The 12,214-nt window shown below is 36.2% G+C and overlaps 1 protein-coding gene across 1 annotated transcript in view; it reads right to left on the minus strand.

Annotated features, from left to right (window-relative positions):
- SPATA17 (spermatogenesis associated 17) overlaps nt 1–12,214 on the minus strand; it is a 233,015-nt gene that overhangs the window by 211,882 nt on the left and 8,919 nt on the right. The window contains exons 2-3 of the mRNA XM_025397478.1: nt 3,685–3,774; nt 1,467–1,548 (exon numbers count right to left, since the gene is read on the minus strand). Coding sequence (XP_025253263.1) covers nt 1,467–1,548; nt 3,685–3,774 — 172 coding nt within the window. The remainder of the gene's footprint in view (nt 1–1,466; nt 1,549–3,684; nt 3,775–12,214) is intronic.

Here is a 12,214-nt window from a genome sequence, read left to right on the forward strand (position 1 = left end):
AACAGAAATAGACGCATTTGATTTCAGAGCAATTCAAAGAGTTACTTTTTAAAATGATGTTTTTAACCAAAATCAAGACAGGAGGAGGGAACAAAAAGTTTGGCTGGGCATGATGGCTCACACCTGTAATCCCAGCACTTTGGGAGGCTGAGGTAGGCAGATTACCTGAGGTCAGGAGCTCGAGACCAGCCTAGTCAATATGGAGAAACCCATCTCTACTAAAAATACAAAAAGATTAGCCAGGTATGGTGGCTGGGGTCTGTAATCCCAGCTACTTGGGAGACTGAGGCAGGAGAATCGCTTAACCCAGGAGGCAGAGGTTGCGGTGAGATGAAATCATGCCATTGCACTCCAGCCTGGGAAACAGAGTGAGACTCTGTCTCAAAAAAAAAAAAAATTACTATACTCAGACTGATGACCAATCAGTATCAATTTTTGGCTTCTACCAGTAAAGGGAGCACAGCATAGCAGAAACAGAATTGTTGTTCATTCTTCTATTCATCGATATAAGTGCTAATTATCTAATATATGCCAGGCACCATGCTCTGAGAGTGCAACGCTAATGAGACATAGTCTCTGTCCTTACGGAGATTAGGCAGAGGATCTTGGCAATTACCAGACAACTGTGCCCAATGTAAAAACTTCTATAGCAACTGTAAGGTTGCTACGTATACTAAATGTATCATTATGCATTCATGGACAAGTGGATGAGACTCAGTTTCCTAGCCTGTTCCTTGTTAAAAGTAACAACAGTTACTTTTAATAAGTATCCTAACATACGAATTAAATAATTACACAAAATGCCTGGTATACAGCAGTTGTTTAATAAACAATAGCTAGTATAAAAGTACCATATAATCTTTGTTGCTTTCCAATAATAATTAATCACAAATAAATTTGTGATATATCCACAAATACGTTTAACTTTCCATAAAACACCATTCTGGAATGATACATCATTTATTAAATTAGTTAAATCTTATTTACACCCATGAAACAAAATTTATCAGAAAGTCCTGAAGAGATGACAAAAGAAGGCTTATTGTTTGCTTTGACCAATTTAGCGTCCTTATGAGGATATTTATTGACTGTGTTCTGGGCAAGGCATTAGCCTAAAATGTTGGTGATCCAAAAAGGAAGTGGGCTGTAGTGCCCACTCTCAAAAAGCTCACCATCTACAAAGTACAGACAATCATCAATAAATAAGCATAAATGCATATACTGTGAAAAGTACTTCAAGCAAAAATAATATCAGTGTAGTTTGGGTACCAAAAAAAGGGTCAATTATCCATGGAAATATCAGAAAATGCTTTCAAGAAGAGGTCTCATACTAGAAAGTAAGCCCAATTTTGTCCTTACATACTCATCATCAGTAATTTCCAAACTATATGGAAATATGACTAAGGTGAATAAATTACAGTATATTGTACAATTCAAATGCTAACATATGTACATTTTATATTTACCTGCACAGTTAGTTGATATTGCTTTCTGCCTAAGAAACTTCTCCACCATTTTTGAATAATTGTTACAATCCTGTTTAAATGCCTAGGATAAAAAATATGCTTATTAGTATCCTTTCATTGAAACAAGGAGGTCAGTTAAATCTTTGTTAGAATACTCTCCTACAATTCAAGAATGCAAATTCAAAAGCAAGTTTATGTGCACTTTTAAAGAGTAGAAAGTTATTGTGGGATAGACTTAATCGTTTCTAGAAGTAGAAGAAAATAGCATTGGTAACTAACCATTATTTCTTTGGGGCTTATTATTACACAATACTTAATTCCAATTCTACTTCAATACTTACTTTTTAAAATATTTCTGAATGTTAAGACTATAAAACAGGTCACAGTGACATGTTGAGAAATAAGCCAGGCACTATTGATGTAAATCATTATTAGCAATTAGAAATAATTCATGAGGGTCAGGCACAGTGGCTCATGCCTGTAATCCCAGCACTTTGGGAGGCCAAGGCAGGTGGATCACCTGAGCTTAGGAGTTTGAGACCAGCCTGACCAACGTGGTGAAACCGCCCCCATCTCTACCAAAAATACAAAAAGTAGCCAGGTGTGGTGGTGCACGCCTGTAGTCCCAGCTACTCTGGAGGCTGAGGCAGGAGAAACGCTTGAACCAGGGAGGCAGAGGTTACAGTGAGCTGAGATCGTACCACTGCACTCCGCCTGGGCAACGGAGCAAGATTGTCTCAAAAAAAAAGAGAAAGAAAGAGAGAGAGAGAGAGAGAGAGAGAGAGAGAAATGCATAAGGTTAAGAAATAGTTCTCCTCTTCATTCTTTTCCTGTAATCCTCAGTCTATCCAAGCCAACATCATGTTAGTCTGCTAAATTCAAAAATTCTCGATTTGCCACCATGATCCTTAGTTTATATAGTGGCCAAAAAAGAAACCTTGTCTTCCGGGCGCGGTGGCTCATGCCTGTTATCGCCACACTTTGGGAAGCTAAGGCGGGCGGATCACCTGAAGTCGGGAGTTGGAGACCAGCCTGACCAACATGGAGAAACCCTGTCTCTACTAAAAATACAAAATTAGCTGGGCATGGTGGTACATGCCTGTAATCCCAGCTACTTGGGAGGCTGAGGCAGGAGAATCACTTGAATCTGGGAGGCGGAGGTTGCGGTGAACCAAAATCATGCCATTGCACTCCAGCCTGGGCAACAACTCCATCTCAAAAAAAAAAAAAAAAAAAAAAAAGAGAGAGAGAGAGAAGCCTTGTCTTCACAGTTTAAATTTGCATGTCTAGCTCTTACTAGACAGGATAAGGAAGTTTTATATAGGATATTTCCCAGCCTGATGAGTTATTATTGGAGTAGGTATATTTTCCTCTATCTTATCCAGGAAAATATTTTTAAGAATTGATGGGACACTGAGGGAAAGTTTGGGCACTGAAAAAAAAAGTTAAGATAGAGTTAAGAGTTAAGATAGGGACAAATTTCCATCTCTTTGTAGAGTCAGAATGACATCATCCATGCATCACTTTCTTTTATCTATCAACATGGTGGAAAGGATTGAAACTGTTTTCTCTTTTTCCTCTTTCTTACCAGTCAATGAATTTATTTGCTATAAATACAAACCCAGTCATTTGTAGATCCTTAGGAATTTGGGAAAAGGAATCTGGGCAAGTGTGTTTGTAATATTGAGAATTTTGTTTATTTATTTATTTTGAGGTAGAGTTGCCCTCTGTTGCCCAGGCTGGAATGCAGTGGCACCTTCTCAGCTCACTGCCACCTTCCCCTTCTGGGTTCAAGGGATTCTCTTGCCTCAACCTCCTACGTACCTGGGATTACAGACATGCACCACCACGCCCAGCTAATTTTGGTATTTTTAGTAGAGATAGGGTTTCGCCATGTTGGCCAGGCTGGTCTCGAACTCCTGACCTCAAGTGATCCATCCGCCTCAGCCTCCCAAAGTGCTGGGATTACAGGAGTGTGCCACTGTGCCCGGCCAATATTGAGAATTTTAAAAAGAGATACAGTCAATATAATTTAGTTTGGGTAAGAAAAGATCAGAAATATTGTGTATTTCTTTTAAAAGAATACCATACAATTTATTAACTACATTATGAGTAAAATAAAAAATTATTTGAAATGAGCACTGCATGAATAAATTACATTTTCTAAGAAATATATTTTTATGATATATCTGAGGTTTCCATGACAAAACCAATATACCTGATATATGCCCGAACTTGACATCCTCGAAACCAGCTCTGGATTTTAACTGCTGCATCATTCTCCTTTATTCTAAATGGATCTACAACACTAAAACAAAATGTTTAAAAAGCACTTCATTAGTAACCAATATAATTCTAAAGCAAGTGAACCTGTTAAACTTGATTTTTAATTTCTTCCAAAATGATAATTATAAATTCAAATGTCATTTTAAATAACATTAAAATATAAATAAATAAGGCATTTCAAAAATCATGAGCTATGTTTTGAAAATTAACCTTTCTCTGAGAAGCCACGTGCTTTCAACAGCTTTGCTTTTTTTATTTTGATAATCACCAATTTTACAACTAATTAATTTGCCAGTAATTTTTATTAGGGAGTAAGAAAGAAATGTGTTATTTTGACATTATTTTAAAAACATAATCATTTGAATTTACTGTTTAAATGCTACTACACATGTATCATGCAAGACTAAAATGCTCACATATTTCACTCATTCATCAGTTAAATGAGTTGCCTCTAAGTTAAATGAATCCATCACAGAATGCATGTCCCATTAATAGCTGGAATTCTCAGAAAGTCAGGCAGGGGGAGGGACAAAGGACTTATATAGAGATAAGAAATTCAAGTCAGTGATCCAGATGTGAGACATGTACAATATAGGGAGAATTCACATAAATCAGTAAGATTACATAAGGTGTAGATTAAGTGTAAAATAAACTGTAAAAACCACACAAGAGAATATATAAATAGTTGCATTACCTGATAATGAACAAAAGGCACCATGATAAGATTACTATATGATGCAACAAAATCTACTGGAAATAATTAAGAGTGTAAGACCACTCTAGACAATTAGGAATAGAAGAAAGGAAAGATTCCTTATTGTTGTATATTTGTACTGCATGTAACAAATTACAGAAGAAGTTTGAGTAAGGCACACCCGGTGACTCATGCCTGTAATCCCAGCACTCTGAGAGGCCAAGGTGGGTGGATCATCTGAGGTCAGGAATTCGAGACTAGCCTGGCCAACGTGGTGAAACTCCGTTTCTACTAAAAATACAAACATCAGTCAAGTGTGGTAGCGGGTGCCTGTAATCCCAGCTCCTCGGGAGGTTGAGGCAGAAGAATCGCTTGAACCCAGGAGGCGGAGGTTGCAGTGAGCTGAGATAGCGCCATTGCACTCCAGCCTGGGCGACAGAGGGAGACTCCGTCTCAAAATACAAAATTTTTTTTAAAAAAGAGGCTTGACTAAAGTGTATTCTGGCATCATATTATTGTCCTCCATGTGGAAAGCAGAACAGCTTAAAGTCCTTTCCTCCAGAGGACTTTCCCTGACTTCCCAGACTACAATTAGGCCTTTCCATGTTACACTCTCACAGCTCTTCATAATATGTACCACAATCATATTTAAAAATTATTTAACGATGGTCTCTTTCACTAAACTTGAAATCATCGAAGGCAGTAATCTTGTCTATTTTGTCTTATACTGTACTCCCCATGGCCTCAGGAGACAAAAATTGGTGTATACTTCTAACACTCAACCTTTGTCTTACCAAAAATGCTACCTGAGGGAGAAACATGCCTGTTGGCATTTTCTATCCCAGTGAGAAATGCCACTCACAGGCTTCCCTCACTAGATCTACTCCCAACATTGAAACTTCTCCCTACTTTAGGATGACAGAGCTGCTGAGAGCCCATGAGTGCCCCTATCCTCTTAGTAACTTAAACCCTGGGTGATGATGGGAAAAAGGTAGACATGAAAGGAGCTGTTGAGAGAAATAGAAGGAAATAAATATGTTTTACTAAATAAAACCTTATGTGTCAGGCACTGTTCCTAACATTTTACATACCAGTGAATTAACTCATACGTAATCCTTTCAATACCTCTATGAAGAAGAGAATTATTATCCCTATTTGACAGAAGAAGATACCACTGTGGAGAAAGCATAGTAATATGCCCGAGGTCACATCTTTAGTAAGTGTCACAGCTGGCATTTAATCCTTGGTAGTCCTTCTCTAGAGGCTGGGTTTTTGTTTGTTTTTCTTTTTCTTTCTTTCTTTTTTTTTTTTTTTTTTTGAGATGGAGTCTTACTCTGCTGCCCAGGCTGGAGTGCAGTGGTGTTATCTCGGCTCACTGCAACCTCCACCTCCCAGGTTCAAGTGATTCTTCTGCCTCAGCCTCCGAGTAGCTGGAACTACAGGCATACGCCACCATGCCCGGTTAATTTTTGTTTTTTCAGTAGAGACGGGGTTTCCCCATATTGGCCAGGCTGGTCTCGAACTCATGACCTTGTGATCCACCCGCCTTGGCCTCCCAAAGTGCTAGGATTACAGGAGTGACCCACCGCGCCCGGCTCAGAGGCTGGGTTTTTAACCATCACTGCTTCTAAAGTGGAAGAGAGTAAGAAATGAAAAGAGGAGAAGAAAGGGAAAGTAAAATGGAAGAAAAGGAAAATGCAAAAAAAATCATGTAATCAATTTCTAAATGCAGTATTGAGACTTTGTGGGAAAAGGTAGCACCAATCTCCCTAAAACAATAAAATAAACTGAGAGACTAAGAATATGAAATACCAACATCTAGAGCAACACCCCAAAATTTCAAATTGTACCAAGTGTTAGTGATAAGAACTCATATATATTGCTGCTAAGAAACAGTTTGATCTTTGAACATATACAGAATAATTTTATTTACATAAGTAAAAACCACACAAAACTTAGGGATGTTCATTAAGGATGTATACACATGTAGCAAAATTATAAGGAGAATGATAAAACACAAATTTCAAGACAGAAATGAAGGATGGGGGAAATGAGGAGATTAATAGTTGAAGCCAAGGCAAAAGGCCTTGGTTTTCAGAGTTTTATGCATAATATTAAGGAATTCTAGACTCGATTATCAAAATTTTGACCATGGAAACACATATCCCCAAAGTCTGATAATCTCTGTAAAGATTTACAGTAAAAGATACTAAATAACAATTAAAGAAAAAAAGAAAAAAACAAGGTCCAATCATAAGATACAAGTATAGCGTGCAGTATCATAGAAGTTAATGGGAAGGCATCAAGATGGGAGATCATGATTAAGCAATGTTAAATACTGTGCAGAAGTCCTGAAAAACAAGGTCGTTATTCAACTGGTTGCAGGGTTTGAAGACATTTTTCATTTTTCTTTTAAAATCTTATCCTGACTAATAACAAGATGGGATAGTGGAACGAAGACACTGTCATTAATGGTCAACATGGAAAAGATACAACAACACAATGTCCAGTAGAGCAGGCAACTCAAAGAAGATAGAGTGTGGAAGAAATAAGAATAATTTCATTCAATAAGGCTAATGTGCAATAAAATTCTTGATAATAGAATACAGCTGTTTCTTATGGTTACTTAAACCTTTTACCATTAATATTTAACACAACTATACTAGATTTGTTTTTCATCTTCTTAATATAGTCCATTTAAATGACTGAAAACATTTGTTTCTCCTTTCCCACCAACAATCAAAAAATATGAATAAGGCACATAGATACATCTAATACTTCTTTTGAAGTTACTGTATTAGTTATTAATGTATTAGTGTGAACTCACTCTTTATAATTGTCTTTAGAAATGCAGAAGAGAAGCAATCAAATTAACTGTTTTGGGTTTACGTTTTTTCATCTCTCCTGGTGGCACCAGTCAAGTGGAAAATTAAATAATTTATTTTTGGGATATTAATAATGTGTGTACATACAAGCACATATTATATTAACAAGAACTATACATTGCAATTAAAAGGAAGGAGGCACTAAAAATTAACTAGTAGTTAACTTACTACTAAACTTTAATGTATGTACTAAAATTTGACTTCTATACATGTTTCTCTGTTGCCCTTTTTTAACTGCTTAAAAACAAAATGTACAGATGCTGGGTTACCACTGGGATGCTGAATACTCACATAATATGTCATGAACTACTAGACATTTTATGTTTAAAATAAAAAATGTGGGTAACACTTTATTTTAATGGTATATTAATTAGTTCCAAATTACAATGAAAATCCTATAGCAGTGAATAAAATATGACACCTACATGAATTTGAAATAAATTTATTATGATCAGTATTATCACAATGAATACTAAATGAATTAATAATGATGAAAGACCAAAAGTATTACCAGTAATGTAATAAAACATCAAGAAATAACTGGAAGTTTCCAGTCACTTCATCATCAACTAGAAATAAGTACTATAACCCTGGATAACACTATATTCATGTATATCATTAGTGGCCAGAAATTAACTGACAATAAGTAGAAAAGGAAAAAAACAATGTGTAGTTAAATATCTTTCCAGTAATATGCAAAAAATATGCATTTTACACATCAACAGACTGTGCTAAGTCTGACCCATGTATATTACCTATGAATAAATACTAGATTAAAAACTCAATACTCTTTCTTTTTCATTATCATATAACTTGTAACTATTTTAGACAGTAGGAATAAAATTCCATTATTAGCTGCCCTGTGCTGTCAGATATGTTGATGTGTAAAATGATTATTGGTTTGCATATAATTTCACTACTAGGTCTTAAGTATTTCATGCTCATTAAAGGCAGAAACTACAGTACACTTAATCTATATTTTGTGTTCTGGTTATCACCCATGTGCCTAGTAACAGATGCCTGATGATGAGAAATAGGACTATATTATAGAACTAGAATCTATGTTTCATATTTCATTAACATTCCTCAACATTATTATTATTTCACAGCTCAAGGAATAATGGGTTGCAAATGCATTAGTATTAGATCATATACCCGGAGTTACCATAGTTGGTTGAATGTTAAATACTGTGCAGAAGTCATGGAAAACAAGGTCATTATAATTTAGAACTAGAACCCATAATATTAGTGCATTCAAAAATATTTTGTTTCCTAGCCAGGTGTGGTGGCTCACACCTGTAATCCCAGTACTTTGGGGGCCGAGGTGGGCAGATCACCTGAGGTCAGGAGTTCAAGACCAGCCTGGCCAACATGGTGAAACCCCATCTCAACAAAAATACAAAAATTAGCCAGACATGATGGTGGTTGCCTATAATCCCAGCTACTTGGGAGGCTGAGGCAGGAGAATTGCTTGAACCTGGGAAGCAGAGTTTGCAGTGAGCCAAGGTCATGCCATTGCACTCCAGCCTGGGCAACAGAATGACACTCCATCTCAAAAAAAAAACAAAAACAAAAAAAACAAAAAAAACAACTCTCTCTCTCTCTCTCTCTCTCTATATATATATATATATAGTTTCTTTTTCTTCCTCTTCCTCCTCACTTCTCTTTACCTCATTTCCTGAACAATTAAGTCTCAAAGGCCTTGGAAATGGGCAGGAAAAGTAGGGTACTGTGCTACAAAGGGTGTGGGAAGAGGAAGGCACAGTGGCTCAGCTTGAGGTGTCAGAGCCTGTGTGGGGTAAGGTGAGCATCCACAAGTGGGGGCTGCCTGGGGTAAGATGTCATAGTCTGAGTTTAGCAAGGACAGTGTGTTCCATGGAGAGGAGGCCTGGCTTTGGGGTGTAGAGGGAAGATGAAAAAAGAATCTGCACATGAAGGTAGCCAGCATAGAGAATCAGAGCCCAAGAGTGATGAGGAAAACATCCAAGTTGGTGGGGAGGCGATGGTTCAGCATGCGGAGGTAGAGCCCGCACTGGGTCTAAGAGAAGAGGCAGTTGTGGTGACAACAGTTTGGTTACATACAGAGGAACTGATCAGATAAGTAAATATTCTAAAGATAATGGGAGCCATGTTTCTCTGTGTCAGAAAAGGTAAGAGAAAAAAACTAGAATAAACGTGTTGTGCTGAATCTGAAATAGAGTAGTCAATGTGAACTCATGAATTTTAATATACATATTCATCAATAGATAGAGAAATAAGTATAGATGTAAAATATGTATAGATGTGTACAAACACATACTCCTTTGTTTTTTCCACTGAGAGGGCCAGAGAGCAGCAACATAACAGCAAAGTGCATCCACTGAAAGAAACAAAGGCTCTTTGGAGAAATGGATGGTTTTAGGGGTTGGCAGGAAAAGTACAAGATAAGCCTCTGTTATCCATCTGTGTTCACACTGCTATAGAGATACTACCCGAGACTGGGTAAGTAAATAAATAAACCTCCTTATCAATAAAGGAGGTTTAATTGACTCACAGTTCTGCATGGCTGGGAGCCCTCAGGAAACTTACAATCATGGTGGAAGAGGAAGCACGCATGTCTTACATGGCAGCAGGTGAGGGACAGCATGCAAAGCAGAAACTGTCAGATATTTATTAAACCATCAGATCTGGTGAGGACTCACTCACTTTCACAAGAACAGCATGGGGGAAACCACCCCCATGATCCAATCTCTTCCCACTAGATCATCCCCTCCTCACGTAAGGATTAGGGGGATTTCAACTCGAGATGAGATCTGGTGGGGACACAGAGCCAAACCATATCAGCCTGCAACTTTTTGTGTGTCAAGAAAAAGCAAGGAATCAAGAAAGCATTAGAACAATGAGGACACAGAAGGAAGACTGAAGTGGCTCTCACTAGCCAAATCCGGGACAATATTAGCATGACTATAAATAAGAGTGACAGATTTTAACCTACTGAATAAAATAGGAAACTATAAGTCTATACTTATATAAATAAATAAACAAATAAATTTTAAGTTTGATGAGAAATAGGATACATACATAGTTTCAAACGATCTGCTTTTTAAAAATAATTATTAATTACAAAGGAAAAAAGAATATTCCAGTAGAGAAGCCTAGCAGACAACAGCTTTATCGAGTGATCTAAATGAATATTATCAGTCATGGGACAAATCAAAATCATGTAGTATCTGGTAGGATGCATTGAGAAGATCACAGTATCACTTCTGTGATAGTCCTGCCATGGGTGCATAACCTGAATCGAATCAAGGGGAAAAATCAGACAGACCTAATTGAGGGAAATTCTAAAAAATAACGGATTTGTAATCTTCAGAAGTGTCAAGGTCACGAATATCAAAGAAAAACTGAGAAAATGTACCATATTAAAGATAACTAAAGAGACAAGACAAACAGGATCCTTTTGCTACAAAGATCATTATTGGAGCAATTTGGCAAAGCTTGAATGGAGTCTGAAGATTAGATGGTAGAAATGCGCCAATGTTAACTTCTTGATTTTGATGGTTGAATTGTGGTTATATAGAGAATGTCCTTGTGTGTAAAGAATTTGGGGCACAATGGGACATCAGGTTGCAACTTACTCTCATATGATTCAGGAAAAAATACCCTTGTATTATACTTGTTATTTTTCTGTAAATTTGAGATTGTTTTAATAATTTAAATGTATATGTGTATGTGTATGCATCTAATAATTTTTACATTTCAGATACTGTGTTTTTAATCTCTAAACATTTAATTTGCTTCTTTTTAATGTTCCATTTAACTCCTAATTATCTTCATATTTTACTTTTAAGTCCTTAAGCATATTTTAAATAGCTATTTAAAAATCCTTGTCTGATAATTATGTCATCTTTATTTGGGTCTGTGTCTATTGATTGATGTTTTTTTCCTCCTGATTGTGGGTCACAGTTTGCTACATTTTTATCCTACTACTAATTTACGAATAGATGCTGGACACCATGAATGTTAAACTACTGAGAGTTTGAATTTTGTTCAGAGATTGCCTCCAAGAAGAAAGCTACAGCAATTGTCTTCTAATCCCATTTGCTTATCTCTCTCCTTGCGATCAAATCCTGCATTGCCTACTGTATCAATACCTAAAAATGTTCATATATTTTGTTGAGTATTCTAGTCCTTCATGGTCGGAGGACAAGTTTTGTACCAGTTAAATCTTCCACAGCCACTTGTTTTCTATGTTTAATTTTGTTTTCAAAACAACATTTTTGTCCTAAGACAAACTTTCTCCTATTTATCTACTGTTTATTTCACAAGTAAGTACCTGATTAACCAATGCTCAATACAAAATGTTAAACAATATAGAAAAACGTACAAAAAAAAAAAAGATTCTATTTCAACCTCCCTTTCAATTTTTAAAATTTAACCACTACTAGCACCTTATTACGTGTAATTCCAGATCTATCTAATTCCAGTTTTGTATCTCTATGTATTTTTACATTTGTTTTACGTAAAAAACACTAAATGGATTATATATTTTCTATAATCTGGGCTTTTATTAAACCTTATTTTGTCTCAGAGATTTTGATCATGTCATTATGTATAAAATGTTTCACTCTTTAAACTGCTATTTATTTTCCCTCATATGCTTGTCTTTATTTAGTCAGAGTAGTTGCAAACAGATACAAGTTATTTACAGTTTTTATTTTTATTTTTTGCCTATTAGGAATAATGCTTTAATGAATGCCCTTGTACATAATCCCGTATATAAAATACTCTTGTACACAACTTTTGTATACATGAGAGCATTTTTATGAGGCCAATAGAAAAAGTGACAGTTCTGACTCAAATGACATGTATTTTGATACTATTAAAAATGATATTGCTGAAGT

This window comes from Theropithecus gelada, chromosome 1 (assembly GCF_003255815.1).
Source record: "Theropithecus gelada isolate Dixy chromosome 1, Tgel_1.0, whole genome shotgun sequence".
NCBI classification, from domain to species: Eukaryota; Metazoa; Chordata; class Mammalia; order Primates; family Cercopithecidae; genus Theropithecus; species Theropithecus gelada.